At 38.7% G+C, this 26,156-nt stretch overlaps 1 protein-coding gene across 1 annotated transcript in view; it reads left to right on the top strand.

Annotated features, from left to right (window-relative positions):
* LOC134527798 (DNA replication licensing factor Mcm6) overlaps nucleotides 1–24,963 on the top strand; it is a 67,085-nt gene extending 42,122 nt beyond the window's left edge. Inside the window, exons 11-15 of the mRNA XM_063360744.1 lie at nucleotides 12,839–12,988; nucleotides 18,320–18,473; nucleotides 19,592–19,738; nucleotides 20,232–20,371; nucleotides 24,372–24,963. Coding sequence (XP_063216814.1) covers nucleotides 12,839–12,988; nucleotides 18,320–18,473; nucleotides 19,592–19,738; nucleotides 20,232–20,371; nucleotides 24,372–24,479 — 699 coding nt within the window. The 3' untranslated portion in view covers nucleotides 24,480–24,963. The remainder of the gene's footprint in view (nucleotides 1–12,838; nucleotides 12,989–18,319; nucleotides 18,474–19,591; nucleotides 19,739–20,231; nucleotides 20,372–24,371) is intronic.
* Nucleotides 24,964–26,156: the final 1,193 nt, after the last annotated feature.

Below are 26,156 nucleotides of genomic sequence, written 5' to 3' on the forward strand. Positions count from 1 at the left end.
ATTGACAATTTTCAAGCCTCAAATGGCTGGCTCACACGCTTCAAAGCCAGGTGGAATTTAACTTTACTAATGAAAACCAGATATATTAATTTTACAAATTTTAAATAAATGAAAAGTACTTATTTTTCCTGTGGATTAAGACATTTAACAGTACTTATGTTATGTAGTATACATACATTTTTTGAAGATGTTTGGTACAATGGAATTTTCTTTAGTCTATATAATCATGATGAAACATATGTAACAATTTTTTTATATTAAAAATTATGTTATTTCAAATCCTTCGACTTCGATTTTCCTTCGACATTCCTTCGCACAATATAAGCTTCGCTTCGACTTCGCTTCACATTTAAAAAGAGACATTCGCACATGCCTAGTTATTTACATTGAAATATAAAACTTAGTCATGCTCTAATGCAGTATCTTTGAATATAAAAACATAGTAATCTTTAGTATAAAAGTTTAAACTGTGGTTTGTTGCAATAATACACCAGTCCCTCACTTGGCACTTCTTCAAATTGTGCAAATTTATTTAGCGCTATGTTAATTTTACTACCCCAGTCTTTAATAGCACGTCTGTAAATTTTAGGTTGCACAAAATCGTCATAAACAAAAAAAAAAATTCCCGCATGTTGCCACGAAGTCTGCTTCAACTGTGTAAACAACAGATGTGCCGTGGCATACACTTAGCTATACGAGGAGGGAAGAGATGTGCTGTTGTACAAACTGTCGCGTGGCACCTGGCTCTTCCAGAATGGCCTTAAGCGTCAATCCTCAGTTTCTGCCTAGATAAGAAGGTATGGCCTGACTGGCGTAAGTACCCTCTGAATGGAGGTTCCTAAGAGGGGTAGGTACGGTTTTCCCCCACCTTGGGATGCCCTGAAAGTGGCTCCCAGTGTCCCTCGTCTGATGCCTACTTACTTGCTGCGGCTGATTTGGCTCTTTGGTCTTCCTTTCCCTGCAGTAGTACGGCTGACTTGCTTGCTGACTGGCTGGCTGGCTGGCTGGCTGGCTGGCTGGCTGGCTGGCTGGCTGGATAGGTCCCCGAGGAGCTCCCTCACCCCGAAAGTACACTCTCAGAGACGTGGTACGAGCATAACACTCGACTTTTATGCCGACAGTCTCCCTATACACTTTAAACTACTCCGCGGACTTGGTCGTCGTACTCTGAATCGCGGTTGCTAACAAGACGCGGTTGGCAGACTCGGCTGCCAGTGAAGGCGCGGTGAGCAGGTTGTGGCATGGTGAGCAAGGCTCGGCTGCCAGTGGTGCCTCTAGGGCACCAACTGCCCTCAAGGGCGCGGTGGGCAGGCTCGGCTGCCAGTGAAGGCGCGGTGAGCAGGTTATAGAGGTATTTGAGAAGCCCTCAATAGAAATGAATTTTATGTTTATTATTTTACTTCTTACCTCTATGACTTTGTCTTAGTCCTGTTATGAATTATATTTACCAGTATTGTATCTCTATGGTCAGGTCAATTTGGTTTTACTCTTTAAGTATTTTCATGTTTTATCTAAGTAATAATTTTATGAAATGTCTTTGCAAACATTTGTTAAACGGCGACGAATAGGAAATGAGCTTACACCTTTTAATATTGTTTTTGGGTCATTACTGAGGAAAGAGTATATGTGATTGGACGCTCGACTGCGCATATATTTTATTTAAAGAATTTAGTATTTCCAGTGTGATTTCGGAGAGTGTTCAATAGAGAAAGCTTTGACTGTTTGAAACAAATTGGAACTTGAGTTTCTGTTCTACTATCATGGGAGAAGGATTAGAGAGAAAGAGCTCCGTGATTTAGTCATAAATGAATGTAAGAATATCACGTAAAACATTGGTACGACGACTGAATAGCTAGAATCTACGTGAAATTGATGATTTTATAATAAATACCGGAACTACACAATGAAGAAGAGGTAGTTACCGATGTTCGAAGCTCTACTAAAGAATCGACGACGACGATAAGTTTTGACTAACAGCATAAATAGAACTGGATCAACGACGAATTAAGAAGAAACGAAGAAAAGGACTATCAATCTTCGATATGGAAGGAGTTCGACAGCGGTAGACGGCATCGTAGACGGTGTACCGGAGGACATCATCCTTCTAGACGACTCCAGGTGACCGACGCCAGTCCTGCTGGAGTACCAGCAGCACGAGAGGAGGTGCATCGAGACGGAGACCCAACCAGCGACATCGGAGGAGAGTGAGATATAACCAGCAACATCGGAGGAGAGACAGGGGTTCGGAGAGGTTTTCCACAGCCTCTTGGTATTGTAACGACGCGACGAGGTTTGTTTGCCCCATCCCCGAATTAACAAGAACAGCGAGAAGTTACCTGTCCTATTTTAAATGGCAAGATATCTTAAACTATGATGTTTACGATCAAGACCTAATTTGAAACTCGCAAAACAATTTAATACTACTTAACTACGTAAAGACTTGTAGCTTGTACATACTGGACCTGGTTAACTGACATTGATCAGTAATATGTACGATATCAAAGTTAAAATCTGTTAAAGTCATTAATTGTCTTGAATGTTTAAAGAATAGCCCCAGGTCCAGAAGTCTTGAGACAGTTTGATCTACCGAAAGAGACTGAGCTAGTAAAAACAAAGAAAAGACTAATTTGCCAGTTAAAATGTGTTTCAATAATATTTAAAATATTGACTGATAACCAAACTATTATTCAGTGATACAATTACGTAAAACGTAATTAGTTCTGAAAGACATTTAAGTATAACGGATATTGAAATTTTGTTTAATGAAAAACCTATTTAAACATGAATAATTGTCTCAAAGGTATTTGTATGTTGCTTGCTAATCATTGACTCTGTCACTTTTCATGTTACAGTTGGATATGTTGCAAAAGAGTATTGTCACCCATACAACCATGATTTTGACCCTAGTAAAAAGTTAAATTTTCATTATATTTTATTTTTCCGATTGATAACCATACTTACATATCATGTGTATGTTAAACCAGATAGACAGAAATATTTAGCTTGGATTGTCTTGAAAGAATAATTAGTTTTTATTACACTGAGATCAGCAGTCATAGAGAAGTTAATGCTTTTAAACACACTACTTATATTTGTTGATTTTAAGGTCAGAATACTTACACCAAAGAGAAGGAGACATACTGCTAAGGAATTATACGACATTTTATTGTTTGGTATTCACACTGAGTCAAACTACACCAGTACATACAACTTGAGAATAATTTATTTTCACTATCAACATAACAAGACATATTTTAGTTAATATTCTGTAGAGGTTAGTAGTTGTGCTACATACACAATCACAGCACTAGTACTTTATAGAGTTTTCACGGCGCCCAACTAGACCACATTTTACATTATAGATATTGGCATTTTAGGAAATATACTCCATAGAGTAATTCTGAAAACACTTCAGAATTTTTGGCGCACAACGTGTAAGCCAACGTTAGGGACTATTTTATGATCTTTTTTTTGAACAACTCAAGACACTTTGAAAAATACAGACAGTAATTTTATTTTGTCAAGATGACAGACACAGGTAGGAAGTCATATTTTTTGAGAGGTAGCAATGACACTTCTGACTCTAGTCCTGAACGAGAACCTAGAGAAGTAGTACCAGAACAGCACATCGAGACTACTGGTATGGAGTCACAGCAGGAAATGGAGTTGGGTCATTCGCCGCCGACACCAACTGTTACCCTAGATGCACTGTTCCAGTTCATGAATAAGGAGAAATTAGAACGGGAGCGTAAAGAACAGGAGGAGAAACTAGAACGGGAACGGGAGAAACAAGAACGGGAGCGTAAAGAACAGGAGGAGAAACTAGAACGGGAACGGGAGAAACAAGAACGTGAGCGTATAGAACAGGAGGAGAAGTTAGAAAGGGAACAAAAGGAGCGAGAAAACGCCGAAAGACTAGACAATTTAGTGCAAGTCTTAAATAACACTTTAGGCAGGATTGCAGATGAAACAGCAGAAATCAGGCATGACTTAACTGAAACACAGCACGAGATGCAACAGAAGTTTTCCAGTGTACACACTCGTATTGAAGGTGTAGAAATATTCAGTAAACGCACTGACGATAAAGTAGTACACTTAAGCGAGCGTCTAACAGGAAGGTTAGATATGGTAGAGGCGAAAATAGGGGAAATAGAAAGAGAATCCAGACACATCGCAACATTCTCGCCCCAACTAACGACTCACCACACTAGCGAATGTAATACCGACAAGGAAGACACGCCGGTAAACAAATCGATAACGATAGAAGCCGAGCGAAATCCCGCGAATATTAGTACTGCAATTATGTCAGCAGATCCGGTACTTACACTACACCACCCTTCTAAGAAATGGTTGGATGACGTTCCAACATATTCAGGGAAAAGTAATGAAAACCCTCGAAGATTCTTAAATCAGTTTGGAGAATATTGCCACACATTTAAGTTAACAGACGCAGAAAAATTGAAATGCGTTAGCCACTGCTTGAAAAACACGGCATATTATTGGTGGGAGTTGGCGAAAGATTCGGTACACGCATACGAATCGTTTCAGAAAGCTTTCATATCCCAATTTTGGAATACTCGTATCCAAAGCAATTTGCGAATACAGTTGCATTCTGAAAAATTCGAAAATCGTAAATTTCAAAATTTAGAGGCGCATATCAGCGATATGTACGAGAGAACTCGTTATCTTGATTGCCGTATGGAAGACGAAGAGTTTATTGCCATGATAATTTCGCAATTACCACTCAATTATCAATTACAACTTAGTGGACGGCAATACAGTAATATTGTAGATTTCAAGGAACAACTGTTAACGTATGAACGACTCGTTAAGCTCGATAAAACGGTAACGCACAAAGAAACTAACGAGCGCAAGAACACGAACCAACACACACCGTTATACAATAACTGGCGTAACCGAAATGAAGGGCAGAACAGCGGACACAAACAACCTCAAATTCACACACTGAACGTTGAAAACTGCGGAAGTAATTGGTATCACAATGGATATCGAGGTCAGCGATATGGTAACGGATTTTATAAACCACAGTACTATCGTCGTAGAAACGAGAAGCGACAAGACAGACGCGAAAATGAATCACAGTGGGAGAATAAACGTCAGGAGGGGACAGTTAATTTCAGAGAGAATTCAGGCGAAAATCGAACAACGAAAGAACGATCGGCAAATTACAATAATCATTCCGGAGGTCAGTACAGCATAAATGCACAAACGTTTGTACCGTCTGAAAAAGGGAACAGCTTTAGCACCACCATTCACGACGCGCGACAAGGAGAAAGAAATTCATATTCTATAGCGCCAAGTCACGAGCAAAGCAACACGGAATGGCCGCGCATGCAATCTAGCAGAAGCTCAGATACAAACCAAGGAGGTAATAACACATTTTTGATTTCACCGAATGCAAATAATGGATTTGCTAATTTGTCACAAGAGCAAATTAGAGGATTTAAGGACAGTGCGGTAAACTAATTAGGGATGGCGAAAACCCGCTCCGCACGTCAGTCCCTAATTGTAAGTTAGACGGGGCTAGTATAAAATTGGATCCCGACGCAAATGACAAGAATAATTGTCGAAGCATACACACCATTATGTTCAAAGAAAACGAGCGTGAATTTTTACTCAGCGAGCCCACAGAAACCGAAGTTCAAGCGAAACAAGCACTATGTCCGGAGATATCGTTAACTTTAAACGGAGTTAAAGTGCCTGTACTATTAGACAGCGGCGCAGAGATATCCTGCATCAGCGAAGACTGCGTAGCCATGATAGAGAGCACCGGAATATCATTACCGAGAATGCCAGTACCGAGTTTAAAGATTCTAGGGGTTACATCAAGGGCTAGTCCCATCATTAATCGTCAGACCTTATTGGAAGTAGAAGGTTTAGGTAGCACCAAGTACATTAATGTATTAATCGTAAAAGGATTGGCTAAACCAGTAATTTTCGGTGTAGACTTTCTAACTAGCCATAAAATAATTTTGAATTTTGCAGGTTGGATGGTAACTGCTATGGATGACACAGAAAATACGAAAACTACTGAAAATTGGGAAGTTTCGGAAAAATGCATTGCAATCATTCATAAGGAAACTTCGTGTATTAATAGTGACATAAATTTGATGGTGACCGGAGCTGATTTAATAGAAGCTGTAAAGGGAATTACCATGGTAAATGAAACCGGTAGAAATAATCTTCTTCATGTCTTAAGAAATTTTCAAAATATATTTTCCGAAAAACCTGGGTTAAACAAATTATATACAGCTAGTATTCAGGTCATACCCGGTGAACCATTCCATAAAAAGTCGTATCCCATCCCGGCGAAATATTTGAAAGAGGCTGAAGAATATCTAGACTTAATGTTGGAATGGAATGTAATAAAGCGAGCGCCTAGCCCATTCACGAATGCGATACTCTGTGTGCGAAAGAAAGACGGAACAGTACGTTTATGCCTTGACGCGAGGGAGATCAACAAAATTACTGTTCGAGATCGGGAAAGTCCGAGACCAACGAATGATATTCTGCGATTATATCAGGGTGTCAAGTTTCTAACCACACTTGATTTGTCGGCAGGGTACTGGCAAATACCCTTAGAAGAAAGATCTAGACAGTACACATCATTCCTATTCAAGAACTCGCAGTATGTGTTCCAAGTCATGCCGTTCGGCTTATGTAATGCGGTAGCTGAGTTTACTCGTTGTCTGGACGAAACGCTAGGATCTGAGTGCAAAGGATTCGCGCGAGCATATGTCGACGACATTTTGATTACATCGTCATCATTCGAAGAACACCTGGAGCATATCGGCATTGTCCTAACGAAACTACGTGACGCAGGAATGACGGTGAAACTGCGAAAATCCGTATTTTGCCGACAAGAGTTACCATTTCTAGGGCATATTCTGACACCGACCGGAATTCATACCGATCCTGAAAAATTGAACAGTATTTCCAACTTCCCTACACCAAAGAATGTTAAACAACTACGTACATTCCTGGGAGTTATCGGGTTTTACCGAAATTACAGCGACAAGATAGCCAAGATCGCAGTCCCATTGTTTGATCTACTCAAGAAGGACAAGCTGTGGAAATGGGAAGCAGAACAGCGGGAAGCTTTTGAAGAACTCAAGAAGGTCTTTCTCGAAGAACGAGTCATCTATCATCCCATGTTAGGTCGGGAATTTCTACTATACACAGACGCATCTGATTATGCCTTAGGGGCGAAGCTCGCGCAAATGGACGATGAGGGAGTAGAACGTACCGTAGCGATGGCGAGTAGAACATTGAATTCGGCAGAGCGAAATTACACGGTCACGGAGAAAGAGACACTAGCAATAATATGGGCTCTGCAGAAGTTTCGAGACCTGCTTCTGGGAGAACATATAAAGCTAATGACTGACCATCAAGCCCTGATGTGTCTAAAAGCAGGCAAAATTTTTGGTAGCAGGCTGACACGATGGTGCTTGCTGATGCAAGAGTTTGACTTGGAAATATGCCACATTAAAGGGAAAGAGAATGTAGTCGCCGATTACCTAAGTCGAATACCCGATGTATTGAATGATGAATTGACACCGAGGAAGAACTCCAAGGAATTTTTGGTAGCTAATCTTGTGACACAACAACTTAAAGATAACGCAACAATCAAGAATGTTTTTGACCAGATAGCTCAACTGCAACAGGAAGATGAATTCTGCAAGGTCATAATAGATAAATTGAAGGGTTCAGAGGTTCCAACTAGGTTAGAGGAGAGATACTGCATGTCGGAGGGAGTATTGTTCAATCATAGCAAGGGAAAAGCCAGATTTGAAGAGCCATGGAAGCCGGTAATACCGAAGCGAAACATCAACTCGATTATTTGGGAGGTTCATAGGAATTGCGGGCATATTGGTTCAAAGAAGCTGACACAGTCATTGATTAGGCAGCTATACTCTCCGAATCTGCACAAGTCAGTCGCCGCCATTACTCGATCGTGCGACTTGTGTCAGAAAGCGAAACATGCCCAACAAAATCTCGAAGGTGAGTTTAAACCTATCCTTCCGGAGAGACCACTGCAGTTGGTATCAGTGGATGTATTGGGACCATTACCTAGATCAACAGCCGGGGTGAAATATGTGTTCGTGATGGTAGATTTATTTACAAAATACACCAAGTTGTATCCCATAGTCAATGCCACCAGCAAGATAGTATTCCAGAAAGTTAAACAGTTTATCGCGGAAGTGGGTCGACCGGAGAAAATTATTTCAGATCATGCCACACAATTCATGAGTCAAGTTTGGCAAGAAGGACTCAGAAAACTGCAAATCGTACCCACCACGTCTTCGGTGAGACACCCGCAGAGTAATCCTGTGGAGAGACAAATGCGCACACTTGGTAATATGTTGCGGACATTCTGCCACGATACACAGCAGAACTGGATGAGTAAATTAACTTTCATTGAATGCATTTTGAATAATACTGTACACAGTTCTACCAGTGTTACTCCATATGAAGCGTTAACAGGAAAAAGATCATTGATAATACCGTCATCGTTACTACCGAGACATCACGATGAAGCTCTGGCCGCAGAAGATAAAGAATTAGTCGAGATACAGAAGGAAACTGAAGAGTTGGTCGCAGCCAAGTTGACATCCACGGCGGATCTTCGGAGAAAATACCAGAAAGATTCCAGCAAGATGAGTTTTAATTGTGGAGATTTAGTACTCAAGAGAACGAATCCAGTAAGCCAATTTTGGAAGTACGTTACTAAGAAGCTATTTCTACTCTTCGATGGACCATATATGATCACGAAGATTATTAGAAGTAACTGTTACGAACTGTCTGACATTAAAACGAAACAAGTAATAGGACACTATAATATAACGCAGTTGAGGAAATATTACACTCCTGTAGAATAGTATACACTGTTACACATATGTCCGTTTGAAGACATATATCGGTGACAATACTCTATGTTTGCAAGTAAGTATGTAAATAAGGTCAATAATATGAAATGTAAATTTTCTGCAAATAATTAGAATATAGATGAGATGTTTGTATGATGAGAAATGGTCCTAAGACCTATATCAGAGTATAGTTCGTTAGTCACATTTCTGAAGGGGACTATTCTATAGAGGTATTTGAGAAGCCCTCAATAGAAATGAATTTTATGTTTATTATTTTACTTCTTACCTCTATGACTTTGTCTTAGTCCTGTTATGAATTATATTTACCAGTATTGTATCTCTATGGTCAGGTCAATTTGGTTTTACTCTTTAAGTATTTTCATGTTTTATCTAAGTAATAATTTTATGAAATGTCTTTGCAAACATTTGTTAAACGGCGACGAATAGGAAATGAGCTTACACCTTTTAATATTGTTTTTGGGTCATTACTGAGGAAAGAGTATATGTGATTGGACGCTCGACTGCGCATATATTTTATTTAAAGAATTTAGTATTTCCAGTGTGATTTCGGAGAGTGTTCAATAGAGAAAGCTTTGACTGTTTGAAACAAATTGGAACTTGAGTTTCTGTTCTACTATCATGGGAGAAGGATTAGAGAGAAAGAGCTCCGTGATTTAGTCATAAATGAATGTAAGAATATCACGTAAAACATTGGTACGACGACTGAATAGCTAGAATCTACGTGAAATTGATGATTTTATAATAAATACCGGAACTACACAATGAAGAAGAGGTAGTTACCGATGTTCGAAGCTCTACTAAAGAATCGACGACGACGATAAGTTTTGACTAACAGCATAAATAGAACTGGATCAACGACGAATTAAGAAGAAACGAAGAAAAGGACTATCAATCTTCGATATGGAAGGAGTTCGACAGCGGTAGACGGCATCGTAGACGGTGTACCGGAGGACATCATCCTTCTAGACGACTCCAGGTGACCGACGCCAGTCCTGCTGGAGTACCAGCAGCACGAGAGGAGGTGCATCGAGACGGAGACCCAACCAGCGACATCGGAGGAGAGTGAGATATAACCAGCAACATCGGAGGAGAGACAGGGGTTCGGAGAGGTTTTCCACAGCCTCTTGGTATTGTAACGACGCGACGAGGTTTGTTTGCCCCATCCCCGAATTAACAAGAACAGCGAGAAGTTACCTGTCCTATTTTAAATGGCAAGATATCTTAAACTATGATGTTTACGATCAAGACCTAATTTGAAACTCGCAAAACAATTTAATACTACTTAACTACGTAAAGACTTGTAGCTTGTACATACTGGACCTGGTTAACTGACATTGATCAGTAATATGTACGATATCAAAGTTAAAATCTGTTAAAGTCATTAATTGTCTTGAATGTTTAAAGAATAGCCCCAGGTCCAGAAGTCTTGAGACAGTTTGATCTACCGAAAGAGACTGAGCTAGTAAAAACAAAGAAAAGACTAATTTGCCAGTTAAAATGTGTTTCAATAATATTTAAAATATTGACTGATAACCAAACTATTATTCAGTGATACAATTACGTAAAACGTAATTAGTTCTGAAAGACATTTAAGTATAACGGATATTGAAATTTTGTTTAATGAAAAACCTATTTAAACATGAATAATTGTCTCAAAGGTATTTGTATGTTGCTTGCTAATCATTGACTCTGTCACTTTTCATGTTACAGTTGGATATGTTGCAAAAGAGTATTGTCACCCATACAACCATGATTTTGACCCTAGTAAAAAGTTAAATTTTCATTATATTTTATTTTTCCGATTGATAACCATACTTGCATATCATGTGTATGTTAAACCAGATAGACAGAAATATTTAGCTTGGATTGTCTTGAAAGAATAATTAGTTTTTATTACACTGAGATCAGCAGTCATAGAGAAGTTAATGCTTTTAAACACACTACTTATATTTGTTGATTTTAAGGTCAGAATACTTACACCAAAGAGAAGGAGACATACTGCTAAGGAATTATACGACATTTTATTGTTTGGTATTCACACTGAGTCAAACTACACCAGTACATACAACTTGAGAATAATTTATTTTCACTATCAACATAACAAGACATATTTTAGTTAATATTCTGTAGAGGTTAGTAGTTGTGCTACATACACAATCACAGCACTAGTACTTTATAGAGTTTTCACGGCGCCCAACTAGACCACATTTTACATTATAGATATTGGCATTTTAGGAAATATACTCCATAGAGTAATTCTGAAAACACTTCAAGGTTGTGGCGTGGTGAGCAAGGCTCGGCTGGCAGTGGTGCCTCTAGGGCACCAACTGTCCTCAAGGGTGCGGTGGGCAGGCTCGGCTGCCAGTAAAGGCGCGGTGAGCAGGTTGTGGCGTGGTGAGCAAGGCTCGGCTGGCAGTGGTGCCTCTAGGACACCAACTGCCCTCCTTGCCCAAGGGCCGGCCTTTTATACCCCTCCTGACGGCCGGGGTGTGATGTAGGGATGGCTGGAGGTTCCAGGAATCGTGGGCGCTTCCAGGAATTCCAGCTGGTGTACGTGACTTGGACGGACCTCGGCTTGAAGGAAGAGGGGTAGGCGGGAGGAGGCGGCCGGGCAGGCGGTGGTGGGTGAGGAGGGGGAGACTGCACGAGCACTCGCTTGGCCTGACGGGAGAGGGGTAGTCGAGGGGTGGCGGCCAGTAGGAGTGTGCGCACGCATTCGGCTGGTTGTCTTGGCAACCAAGGGCACAGCAGTGGTCGCCCTGGCAACCGGTGATGGTTGTGGCTGGGCGGTGTCAGCTGTCGCGGCCGACGGCGGTGGCGGCGGCTCACACACGTGTTTAGGAAGAAAGGGACTGACGGCTTCGAGATTACAGACTTACGCGGCACGTTGCGCGTCAAAACATCAGCTGTGGCAAGTTCAGTTGCGGCCATTGAGTGTAAAAGACCAAACGTCCATGCATATGCCGCTGGGCCGTACCATTGTTGCCCGGTCACAGACCAGACCGTGATGAACTTTAATCTAGCCAGTGGCAGGGAACTCGCATGCACAAACACAAAGCAACGTCTGCCCATTCGTCGGCGGGTGACTACGTGTGCAAGCACCTGCAGTTGGAATCATATTGGAATCATGGCATCCAAGTGAGAGCATAATGCATTCTGTTCCAAGTATTTGAGACAAAACTAGAAGTATTACGGTGTTTAGAATGTCGCGAAGGCCACACTTATGTTGTTCACACTTTAGTTTTAAGCAAGTCAACTGTGTGCACAATCGTACAAAATAAGGACTCTACATTTAATTCTGATGCTGTTGGTTGTACGAGCAAAAATTTATTTGATGTTAGATATCAGAACAGAAATGTTGATGATTCACATGGAAAAGATTGTTAAATGAATGGTGACACGAAGAAAACAAATCACGGACCTGACAGGATTGGTGTGAACTGAGCCGCGAAACACGAATAAGCTCTTCATTTTTTTTTAAAATTAAAATGTATTATCTGGACAGTAATATTGGTTCCACTGCCAGTAAATGATGGTTTGGAAAGATCGTGGAAAGGTACGTGACATGAGTTGGTCACGCCCGACAAGCCAAACAGCCAACTAACGATAAGTACATAAAGACTTATCTCCCATTAAGAGGTGTCGTATTTGTCATTAAAAAGGATTCGATGGTAGGCTTATAAATATAAATTGTGTGGCTTATTTATCGTTGAGTGTTATTCTACGCCTTTATACGTATTACATAAAGAATGTTTCCCTACACATTTTTAAACACATTAAGTAAATTAGCCTTGCTATTTATGAAGACTATTGCTTCAGTATACACAATTTTAAATAACACAAACATTTTTAGGAACGCATGTATCGTGCTAAGTGAAGTGTGTGATCCCAGGGCGAGGAATGGCCGCTCATGTCGCTGTCGCCCGCAGGACGCAGCGGACGACCTGGTGGAGCAATACACGCACCTCCGCCAGAGGGACACGGGTGCTGGCAAGTCCACCTGGAGGATCACCGTGCGCCAGCTCGAGAGCATGATCCGCCTGTCCGAGGCCATGGCCAAGATGGAGTGCTCCGACGAGGTGACTCAGCTCCATATGGACTGTCGCTTAGAAAAGTTCTGTTGAACTTATCCATTAAAAAGTTGCACCATATTTGTGACTTTTTGAGCTCTGGAAATAAGGAATGTTGGTTGCATTTTTCATTTTCTGAATTTAATTGATTAATAATTAGCCCTGTGTGAATATCAGTTTTTTTATAATCTATAAATACGGGGCGACTGAATTGTTGCCCATTGGAAGGGAGGCCCTTCAGGATTTTTCTGGCAACGGTTTGTTTATACAGCGACTGGAAGGGCAGCCCATCCAATTTCTGAAAACATATTTCTTTAAGTGTTTAAATAATCCTGAAAACTTGCCCCTTGGAAGGGCAGCCCATCAGGATTTTTCTTACAGTAGTGTTTTTGAAAGGTTGTCTGAATTGTTGCCCCTTGGATGGGCAGCCCATCAGGATTTTTCTAACATTGGTGTTTTTGAAAGGTTGTCTGAATTGTTGCCCCTTGGAAGGGCAGCCCATCAAAATTTTTCTGACAGTGGTGTTTTTGAAAGCTTGTCTGAATTGTTGAACCTTGGATGGGCAGCCCTTCAGGATTTTTCTGACAGTGGTTAGTTTGTAAAGTGACCTAAGCTAACCTAACCTAACCTAACATAACATAACGAAACTAACCACTGTCAGAAAAATCCTGAAGGGCTGCCCATCCAAGGGGCAACAATTCAGACAACCTTTCAAAAACACCACTCTAAGAAAAATCCTGATGGGCTGCCCAGCCAAGGGGCAACAATTCAGACGACCTTTCAAAAACGCTACTGTAAGAAAAATCCTGATGGGCTGCCCTTCCAAGGGGCAAGTTTTCAGGATTATTTAAACACTTAAAGATACATGTTTTCAGAAATTGGATGGGCTGCCCTTCCAGTCGCTGTACAAACAAACCATTGCCAGAAAAATCCTGAAGGGCTGCCCATCCAACGGGCAACAATTCAGCTCCTCCATAAATACCTGTGAAAAGTGCTTTTACTAATACTTTCTTTCTCCAATTGAAAATTAGATTTTCGTCCAGTTCGGTTACTATAGCCAAATGCTACACAAGTCATTTTCGTCCATCCCACATCTAGTAACATGAAATAATAAAGGTAGTAGATCATTTACACGTTTTTTATATCAATATATTCACAAAATGTTATTTTTAAGCCACTAAATACACCATTTACACCAATTTTTAAGCTCTACACCACCACTGCCCAATGCAATCTTATGAGGGTTTTTCGGAAAGTAGAATCTACCAATATGGTGGCCGGACAGTTCCAGCTGATTCTCTCCCCCCCCTCTAGGCGTCATACCCCTCGTCCATCGCACGACCTTGTGCTACCCCCGTGGGTATTTTGATTACGTGCCATCTATTTTACGTCTCTGGCTATAGGTAATGTACAAGGTCACTAAACAAAAGACAGAATTAAAGACGAAACGTAAATAAACGTGTAGGAAAAATGTATTTTTTATTGTTCGAGGCAATGAGATTTATTAAACTTAACAAAATATATGTAATCAAGATCTGACGGAAATAGATTAATTTTTGTAATATATACAAATATCACCGTATTTTGTCCAAAAATGTGTAACAAAATTTAAGACGGTAAAAACCTACTTAGTTACGTGGGGACGTGGATAATCGGTAGAGGCACGATTATATGGTAATGCGCGATAGAATGAAATAACACCGAAAACCGCTTGAAAACACGAAATAAAACGAAATTGTGCGAAATCCGCGATATGTCACGAAATTTCGTCTATCCTGATTATTTACGTTTTTTTTCCATTCTGTAAGGACAATTCACTATCTTCAGCACAATAAAATATTTCTGACAGTAACTAGCAGTCATATATATTATATGCGACGGTGATTCATTATAGATTTTAAAATTAAGTCTCGGAATTAACGTAATTTTTTTTAAACGGTAATCTTGTGTACCATAGTAATTTAAGATGTTGATAACTATGATACAATGGCCGCCGTTCACTTTCTGTAAATACAAAAATAACAAACGTCCAAAATATATTTTTCTAATATTACGTTTTTAATCATTAAAATATTACACACTAAAGCGCATTGATTTTACTGTTTATTTAAAATAAAGTACGTAGGGTACGAAAATAAAATTAACCCTGCTTAACGTAACGATTGTAAATAATAAAAAGTACATGTTTATGTCGGTATTAATTTTCACGTAGGTATGTTGCAGACCTGCCAACCCTCCCGCTTTAGGCGGGAGACTCCCGATTTTATACCCTTTCTCCCGCCCTCCCGATTTGTCATTCAAATCTCCTGATTTTTGGTTCTGTTTATCTTGAAGTTTCTAATGCAATAAATTTATAGAATTAATATGTTCGTACCATTATTCCGTACAATCGTATAGTAACTACGGTTCGTACCATAACGTGTAGTTATTTTAATAACCTAAATGCCCACAATTGTCGGCTAAAACGCTTGGTTAAGCGTACATCTAAGAAAGAAACGTAGTTATTTACGATAATTATGGGAGCTGTTTTGGTACACGTTCGTCATTGGTGTTTATTAGTCAACCAGAAAAAGGTTTCATTTGTTTTCCAAGATGGCGTGTGTTGTCAACATTGTAAACTGTATTTTCGGTGGTGTTGGTTTGAAATAAAGCGGAGTGGATTAATAATGAGTTTATGATACCACTGTTTACATTCGTGCGCAAATTCGCTTCGGTTTGTCAGCCGGCTATGTGTGAATTGTTTGTTCGTCCCCGAACAAATTCGCCTTTGTTCGCGTCTGTGCTCACAGACAAAGTGTAGAGGTAGCATTATAGTACAGTCTTCGAATTTATTCAACGGTGTATTCATAAAAATATTATTTTGTGGAAGCAGTTGCGTGATGAGTATTTTGTATGCGTTGTTTAGTTGTAGGCCTACTCCGCAATATGGATTTAATAGAAATGGCGCTAAGTAAGCCTACAGTGAAGTATCTTGCTGTGTACAAGAAGACATTTAGTGACGAATTTCCGTGTATTTTGCAATCGAGGAAAGGTGAACATGCTGCATTTTGTTCTTTGTGTCGTGATTTTTTCGTCTCGCATGCCGGAAAGGGCGACATTGTGAAGCATATAAATACGAAGAAACATGCTGTCAATGCTATGGCATCAAATCAGAAATTAGACGTTTTTCGTGACAAGTCGTAAAGAAGATAATGTGACAAAAGCAGAGTGTTTGTTAAAGTATTTTATTTTAGAACACAATTTTCCCATTGCTTGTGCTAATCATGCTGGTTTACTCTTAAAAAAAAATTCAAAATTTACAAAATAAACAAAATTCCCCCCCCCCCCCCCCCCCCCCCTCCAATAAAAACCTCCCGCTTTTGGACTGGCCAAAGTTGGCAGGTATGATGTTGGTATTCGGTGTGCGTTTGTATTCGCATCTATTCTCCATTGTTTTGATCTTTCCAGCACGGCAAGTTTTTGCGTATTAAGAGGTTAAATTCTTCCTATGTGATTAAAAATTTTTTATAATGCCTAAAACGAAGGTTTCTGCCAGTGACCAATCGAAAGAATTTTCCAGCGAAGGATTTTATTTCAGTGATAAAATTTTAATGTACAAATTCTGTAACTGCAGGCTAGACTACGAGAGACGCGATACGCTTGTGAAACATGTCGCGAGTGAGTAACATAAGTGTTTGAGGCAAAACTCATCTGTTAAACGACATCCTTGTCTAAGAGTCTTTAATGCCATTAATTTGTTGTTTAACCCAAGAAATGTGAGTAGAGTTAGCATAGAAGATGCAAACCTACAGAAGTCTCTGCATAACTTGCCTTCTGTTTCCCATCTTCCCATTGATACATTCATACATGGCTATGTTGCTTTCAAAAAAATAATTGAGGATGAACTTTCATTGCCAGAAACAAGCCAAATTGATGTTACAAAGGTACTTTGCTCCCTTAAAGGGGACTACAGTGAATTTGCTCAAGCCAGTTTAAGGGCAATCTGGTTCCCAACATCAAATGTTGATGCAGAACGTTCATTTTCCAGGTACTCACTGGTAGTTAGTGACAGAAGACGTCTCACTCCAGAAAATGCGGAAAATTTAACTATGATAGCATTTAAATAAAACCGTCTTAATAGTAACTTTGGAAGTGCTTAATTGTGTAATTTTGTAGTGTATGTGATTGTAATTAAGTCATGAAATTTTTAGTAGTTATTTAAAAGTTTGAATTTATGAATTTGCAAATTAACTTAATTATCTATGAATTTTCAAATGAACTTGATTGTAATTAGATCATGAGGTTTTAGTGTTTATTAATATTTGTTTTAATAACTTTGCATGTCGTACAGAAAAGCAAGAAAATTTTTCCGTGGGTATTTTGAGCAAAAAAATAAAACCATATAACACCGAAATATTTATTTCTTTACACCGAAATTTGTCTTAAAATAACACCACAAAATCTTGACTCTAATAATCGGCAAAGTAATTGTTAATATAATTGCCGATTACGATTAATCGGTATCCGCATCAGTGCACCACTAAAAAAATATATTATCTTTTTGTTGTTTTTTGTTGATAATATTTTTTAGAGAATTATTTTTTGTTTCTTAATTACATACCACACATTTGTATTTATTGGATATGTTACAGAATAATATGACATCAAAAAATTTTAATAAATTGAATATTAATTCACTTGTGTCTGGCCCTCAAATAGAATGAAGTTGACTATGACCAATTTAAAGTTTAAAATTGCAAAAAAAAAATTGCATCAATAGCAAGATGCTAATTTTTTTCTGTCCCCCGTCATTTCAAAAGTAAATAATGCTGTGATATAAGATGGGATGATCACCTGGGAGCATGACAGAGGAGAAGGAGAAAATGGAAGGAACACTGCTACTAACTCCATTCACACTCTCTCCTCCTCCCACTCATCAAGCATTCCAAGATGATATCCTGCCTCATCTGTCACGTCTTCTGACACTCCCTTCCTCCCTGAGGTTCAGGAAGCCATAAATAAGAGCGGACTTAAGTGGCATAATTGATGCAGTTTACATGTAGACCGGAGGTTCAAGAGGAAGTAATTAACAGTGGCCTAAAGTCCCAGAAATGACACAGTTGAGATACAGAGCGTGTAGTTTTTTTTAACTTGGTCCGTCACTTTTATTTTCAGCAGTTTTGGTAAAAAAAATCATATGTATTATTTTCGGGTAAATGCAACAAGTAGTTAGTATTACTAGCATCTGTCACTTGGTTTCCTGAGGATGGCCTTGAAAGGCTGTGGGTTGAACAAGCTGTGTGCGACCTCAGGAGAGGCTGAAAGTGCACGGCCGTGACATGCCGTGTCGTGGAGTCGCAGGTGCTGCCGAAGCACGTGGCGGAGGCGTACCGCCTGCTCAACAAGTCAATCATCCGGGTGGAGCAGCCGGACATCCACCTGGACGATGAGGATGGCGCGGACGAGCCCATGGAAGTGGATGCGAAACCCGCGCAATCGCCCGCCGCCGAAGCAGGTACTGCTAGGGCTCGCAGTTACATGTTACATGTTCAGTAAATCCCTATTAAGAAAGTTCTCAAGTTACATAGAAATTTAGTCTTACTAACAGGGAAATATTTTTTAAAAGGGTAAAATTATATGGGTTTTTTAGGTCTAGTGGTAATTTTTAATATTTATCATTCAGAAAAATTTTTTTAAGAGGGTTTTACTGTACCCTGTTTTATCGCATAATCGCCGCACCAATATTTTACGGCGTCAAAATTTGTATTAAAAAAAACCTTCGCGTAAACGTCCCATGATGTTTTTGGTCTCGCTATTAGATTCGGAGTGCTTTGTGTGGGTATTTTTTCCCTTTAAAACAGTGCATTTTGAAGTAGAAATCTAATGTTTATTTGAACTTTACGACTTATTTAATTAACGGAAATACGAAGTTGTCTGATGTGTAATTTTTCTTTTAAAAATGTTTTTAAACGTTATAACCTTTATCTGTTCAGCTGCGTCGCCGCGGCGTACCGCTTAAAAGAATTTAGCCAGTGCTAGTTAGCATCATTCATGTTTGGTTATGTTGCTTCCCGTATAGAGCGCGCACACGTAGTCAAATATCGATATCTCGCTGATTGCATGCAATGCGCGCTCTGTCGAGTGCCGAGTTAACTACACTTGATAGCGGGCACTCTTTCGTGGTAAGTGTGTACTACGACAATAGTTACGTGTTAGTTCACGTCACAGATTCTAGTGGCTCGTGTTTTTCTACTTAAAGTTGAATAAAGGTTCTATTGCATGACTTATTAATTTAAATTGTTTGGTGTACTCTTGTATAGTCCACTATTTTAAATGAACGTACTTTCCATGTATGGGTTTTGTTGTTATGAATAACTTTACCTAAAAAAAGTTTTAACATTTTCTTTGCATTAAAAATATATGTATAATGAAATTACTGTAGTTATTATTTAATTGCACGTTATCTAATAATTGTGTTAATTTTGTACTTATATTTGTTTCATAGGTGTTATTGTATTTTTTTTTTTACAATGTTTGTTCTGAAATAAAATTCCAGCTTGTTCCCCCTATTTACAAATAATTTTTTAGCCTTCCTTGTTTTGTTTTTCTTTATTTTGGTCCCTGTCGTCACAGGCAAGGAGGTGGGCGCGGACGGAGAGGCGCGGCCAACGACAACCAAGACGACGGCCAAGACAACTCTAACGTTTGACGAGTACAAGGCCATGTCGAACATGCTGGTGCTGCACTTGAGGAACCAGGAGGCGCTCGCCGAAAAGCAAGGTCGGTGTACGACCCGCAATTAAGGTTGCCTTGGATAGGACGTGCCAATACTAGTTGTGTGATGCAAAGTAAATATAAAATCAAATGTTTAAAATACTCGCAAAGTCTAATTGAATTGTGAATGTTCTCAGCAAAGCTGTATTACACTTACCCTCTTTTATCGCATAATCGTAGCACTGGCATAATCGTATAGTTATGTAGTTACAAAAATAAAAAAAAAATTTTTAGTGTTAATGGTTAATGATTATGCACTAAAATACAATCTGAAGTAATGCTTCAACTGTCTGGCTGATAACAGACTGGTGTGTGACATTTTCCCCTCAAATTACCATCATGGTAGACTTTTGTAGAATTTCAAGTAAATTCCATGACTTTCCAGAATGTGACACCCTCTCAATGTCAAATGAATTGTTTCCTTGGAATCTCTCCAGGCTTCCCAGCACGCACTGCAACAGTGTTGTAGTTGATGGGAGCCGGCGTGTGTGTTGCGCAGATGGTACGAGCGCAGGCATGCAGCGCAGCGAGATTGTGTCGTGGTACCTGGAGCAGATACAGGAGCACATCGAGTCAGAGGAAGAGCTGCTGGAGAAGAAGGCGTTGGTCGAGAAGGTCATTGACCGGCTCGTCTACCACGTGAGTCCGCAGCCACTCCCTGGGTCCCCCATGCAGTGTTGCTATAGGGATCCAGGGAACATAAGAAGATTCAGGGAATTGGAAAGTGGTTAGGGAAAACTGAAAATGTCAGCGAAAACTGGAAAATCCCAGGAAATTATAAAGCAATCAAGGGCAACCAGGTTATGTCAGGAAATACTTAAAAATTTCAGGAAAGACTTTGAAAGGTCTGAGGAAAACTAAAAATATCAGGGAATTAAAAAGCCTGAGAGTGTCAAGGGAAAAGCAGAATTTATCAGGGAAAATCTTGAAAAGTCTTGGAAACAGAAACGTTACAAGGAATTTGAAAGTGGTCAATGAAAAACTTGGAATAGGAAATTAGTGTTTCAGTTTTCAATGCAGTAAGTGTTCAATATTTGGTGAATAGTTAATTAAAATGTGCAATGCATCAAAGTAAAACTTTTCTATTAGGGATGGGGCGAATCCTGATTTCCTTGAATCCGAATCCTAACTCGAATCCTCGACTGGAATTGCCGAATCTCGAACCCAAACCCGAATCTTTTAATAGATGATGTCCACATATCTAATGTAAGTGAGATGTATTCTGCTTGCACTAAAAGTCCCTTGACTTTATCACATGTAGATTGGTACATTTCTGGTATAAGTGTATATAAAGACAAAAATTTTTTCTTGAGAAATTTCAGTTTTAGTACAGATTAGCGGTTAGGATTTTTTCTATAAATAAGCTAGAGGTCTGCGAGCCTAAAGCTGGACTCCCAATCATCCGTTTCAACCGTCCGTCACCCGTCCGTCCGTCAATTTCGGTCCGTTATTTCTCTCGGCAATTATTACCGACTCTCAACCAACCGCCATCCGTCCGTCCGTTACTATTCTAAAATATCAGTGCTACAACTTTCCGCCATATACTTTCTCAATTGTACGTAAACTTTTGGTGAAAATAATTTACTTCGGATAATTAACTGACAGGCGAGAATCGTGCTTTGACAAGTGGATTAAACGGGTGCCGTCTTCAAATAACATTAGTCATGCCAGCAATAAATAAAATTATGCTTCTTTTATTACTACAGAAAGAAGCTATTTCTATCCAGGCTTTTTCCCTCAGTTGCTTATCCCAATAGTCTTTGCTATATATATTATACAAATGCTCCCTTTCCCGGACGTAATTTATCAGCATTTCTTCCGAAAAGCTCATTCTCATAAGCAATCTTTACCATTATGACAATAATAATCGGTCAATACGACACAGCCTTCTATATAATGCAAAATAAAAAAATCAAACGCTGTTTTCGGAAAGTCGTATTGAAGACGATCGACTTAACAAGGCGGTGGACCATCCGTTGGTCCGTCAAAAGCTAAAGCTTGGCAAGGTTTTGACGGACGGACGGAGGGAATTTTTCGGGCCATCTGATTGGCTGCAGGTCACGTGATTGACGGACGGACGGGTGACGGACGGATGAAACGGATGATTGGGAGGCCAGCTTAAGAATTTTACTTCGAGCCGAGCTCGAGCTTTTGTGGTACAGTTACACTTTTGGGAAATTATTTTTATCTTAAACTTAATATCATGTTTGAATAAAGTATTAAAATGAAGTGGGCTTATTAATTTTGGGTAACTATTTACAGAGTGTGTTTACATTTTGCACTGCTAGAAAAAAAAAATAACATTTTTTTTCATTGAATCTTACCTGTTTCCATTGGTTCATTAGTAACTGATATCATCCAACTAACATAACCAAGTATATGTTTGTGTAAATGTAACATATCTTTGGAAAAATTTAATCCTTGTCAATTTTTCTGGAGTCCTTACTGAGCTTCAAAAAACTTAGCACCAAAAATCATGTTGTTTGAAAAGTACATTCACATTGTTTCAACATTTCCACTTTTCAGCACAATAATTCTGAGAGAGATTGTCACAGAGTATTAAATTCTGTTCTTTAATCTATCATTCAGAACAATAATTTGTTCTGCACGTTCAGGAGTTAAATTAGCTCTACGATTGGAGATAGTTTTTCCAGCAAAAGAGAAGCATCTCTCGCTGGCAACCTGCTTGGCTGGAATGCTTTAGTAAAATTGCTTAACCTCAAAATTAGTGTCATAAATATCTGTAACTGGTCATTAAAGTTTAATCAATTGAAAGTAATAAAAATAAAAACATTTTACTTCATTCAATTTACACTTGCAAAAAAAACATAAGTACACACAATAAACCTACATGGAAATTAAAGTCTTTTTCAATATCCTGAAGTCTGAAATATGTTTACTCATGTCATTAAATGTAGAGCTGTATTGAAGAAGCCGATTTTGCCAATATTTAGTTGAATCGGCATTTCTGCCGACTTCCGATACAGTACGCTCGTTAATTTTCGGCCGATATTACTGAAAAACGAAAGAGACTGCCATAACCTAAAAATCCACGAGTACCATTTTCACTTTTCGTAGTAGTACTGCATTCTTTCAGATAGCATTATTTCTTAGCAACATGTGCCAACCGTACATATCAAAGTTTAACATCCTTTTTTTTTTAACAATGTTCTTTAATTTAATATGTCATAAATAAATAATACATTACTATCACGGTAAATATACATCTCAGTTGTTACGGTAACTATAGTGCAAATATGGTAGCTATCATGCTTCTGTAGTTATTATGGTATTCTACAAAGAATCTTTAGTTCTTTTTATGGTAATTATCTTAAAATATCTATTGTGTTTGTACTGTAGTTATGGTACATCATCCATATTTCTTCGTATGTTGTTGTTCATTTGTCTTTTCTTCATATTTACGTGTCCCATTATTTGAGACAAGAAGTTTCAGAAAAAATCTTAACGGACATTATATCACACATTTAATGGCGTAAATGACGAGACCTCGGGCAATTTAAAGGCTTTATACGGAAAAACCTACTATGCGGGACCTCGTAAGCGAGTTTTACTGTATTTTTCCCCCGTAAATAGTAAAAACCGAATCCTTTGACGAATCCTATATCAGACCCGCCGAACCTTTGAATCCCTAGGATTCTGCGGATTCGGCGGATATTGGATTCGGTCGCCCCATCCCTATTTTCTATATTCATTTGAACAAAAGGATGTATTCCATTTGCAAACAAAAGCACATGGTATTGTTTACATGCAGGTTGGAGCCACACACAGAAGTTGAGGGTTAGCCTATCATATCATTAGTTAGTGATAGAATCCTTTTTACATCATTCCAGCTTATAACACCATTGATTTCTGTCATTTTAGAAACAATTTATGTGTCCATTTCATATCATAAGGATTATAACACATTATGGTACATCATCTTAAGATGTAATATTATGCTTAATGAATACATTCCTTAGGGATAGGCTGTTCAAATCTTAAAATAGCATCAAATATTTAGTATTTGAAAGATATAATATTCAAGGAAATAAAATTTGAAGGAAAAATATTTGGAAAAAGGAAATTCAGTAATTCAAACACTAGCACTTGATTATTTGATAAGGACTATATTAAAGTTTGATTGTTAAGCCCTAAAGGGAACATTTGTGTTCCAAAATAAATTGTTTGCATTCTAAACATAAATGTGCCTTTTATATTATTTACTAGGTTGGATTTTTCTTCAAAACTGAAATTTCAGTGCTTTTTCTCATAAATAATTTCTTTATTGCATGGTCAAAAGGCAAAAGTGCACAAGTCTTACGGTAACCAAGATGTCTTGTGTCCTTTTGATCATGTGCTAAAGATTTTATTCCTGACTCTTGAGTTAAAAATGCAGATTTGATGTGCTCTATCAAGAATCAAATTCAAGATTCGTATTTCATAAAAGTGGTTTTCAATTATATCACTGTAAAGTTTGCTTATTGACTGTCGTGGAACTTAGTTACTGACTTGTAACATACACGAAAATTAGCTCAACTAGGCAGGGTGGTACATATAAATCTGATTTTGGGTGTGAAAGAACCTGTAAATTATTCTTCATCGACGGTCGTAATGGAGGGCTTACGTGCGTGTGTTGCAGGACCAGGTGATTGTCGCGTTGACCACGATAGGCCTCAAGGGTGATGACCTGTCTCTGCAAGAGGACCCTGTGTTGGTCGTCCACCCCAACTACGTCATCGACCTGTGAGCACCAACCCCAGGGGAGAGAGAGCCCCTATCCCTTGTGGAGTCTGTCGGAGCACCAAGTGCAATTGCCTGAACCTGAGTTGCCGAAAGGTGCATCAGCTAGGGGTGGACTAATGTAGAAACACTTGCCAAATGCAGCTGGAGACTGTCTGCAAATCTGTTCAAGATGAGGAGAGACTTTTATGACAGTTGTTTCAGCAAACGTTAAAATTTTGACTGCTGAAAATTTTCTTATTACACCAAAAAAATAAACACTGATACTAGACCTGTGAGAAAACCCTTTTTTTTTTTTTAGTTCAAATTTAATAAAAATGCTAAATTATTCACGAATGAAAATATTAAATTTAAATAGTAAGAGTGAATATTTGAATTGCACAAAAAAATTTTATTTTGAGTAATAATACAATTAATACTGAAAAAAAATGGGTTGGCTTAAATAAGCTACAAAAATTATATTTTTATTAAAATATTTACATTGTGCAAAATGTGTGTGTTTATGCAGCTAACCTAAACTGACCAACCTTTCATTTCAGTTTTTATTTGCCTTATTTCCCACTACCAGCTTCTCTTATTATTGGTCCCAAAATGTTTGCTTATTTAATTTGTGAGTCACATCTATTTTCATAAATACAGCAATTAAGCTGCCACGATGGTGCTTGATGTAAATTGATTGTGATTATCAATTTACATGCCATTGTAACTACAGCAAAATGCCTTATTTCCTTATTTGCACTTTTCATGGGGACAAAGTAAAAAAGTGGGAAAGTGTAAATAAAGAGAAAAGTATTAAAAGGAGTACAGCTTACCTTATTTAGTATTTTTTTCTTTTGTTTAATAACACACATTATAATGCAGGTACAAACACACTAACAACAAATTTTACTCTTGTATTTAATCAATTAATTTACCACATTTGACAAAAATAAAAAAGAATGAAAGCCAAAAGGTTTTTCTGATTACTTCCTAACAAAAAAATCTGAAATTTTCTTCTGCTTTTTTTTTTTTTTTTTTTTTTTTTTTCCAAGGAGATTATTTGGCTCTCCAAATTATAAAAGTTATCAAATGAACTAGCACTGCCTTCAGAACTTGATATATAACTGCGCAATGTTTGAAGATCTGCGAGCACTTCTCTTGTAGTAGTAACTGGTTCTTCTTGCCCCTCTTCTTCTTCTTCTTCTTCTTCATCATCTTCTTGCGAGTTGGTGATGCCACTATTGATAATGTCCTCCACACACTTGACTTGAGGTAACTACCTGCTGGTCAGTTGCCACATAGTCCTTAAAAGACTCCTTTACAGACAGTTGGCAATACTCAGGCACATCCTCTATGATGGTGACACCATCATCTTCACTGGCACTACAACCTGCCTCTGGAAAAAAAAGCCTGCCTTCGCAAAACAATTTTGGATCGTTGTAACTGTGACCTCTTTCCATGCTCTAGCTGTGAAGTGTAAGGCTGTCAATACATCAATCTTCATTGTCGAGGGATCCTTACCGCTCTCAAGCATGGTCACCGCTCTTGTGACCAGGTATTTTCAGTACAGGAACTTGAACGACTGTATAATACCTAGGTCCAGTGGCTGTAGTTCACTGGTGCCATTCACAGGGAAAAGAACAACTCTGTATTACGAAGCTGTATGTTGCCCATGTGTGCAGGGCATTGGTCAATAAACAAAACA

This window comes from Bacillus rossius, chromosome 1 (assembly GCF_032445375.1).
Source record: "Bacillus rossius redtenbacheri isolate Brsri chromosome 1, Brsri_v3, whole genome shotgun sequence".
In the NCBI taxonomy this organism is placed as follows: domain Eukaryota; kingdom Metazoa; phylum Arthropoda; class Insecta; order Phasmatodea; family Bacillidae; genus Bacillus; species Bacillus rossius.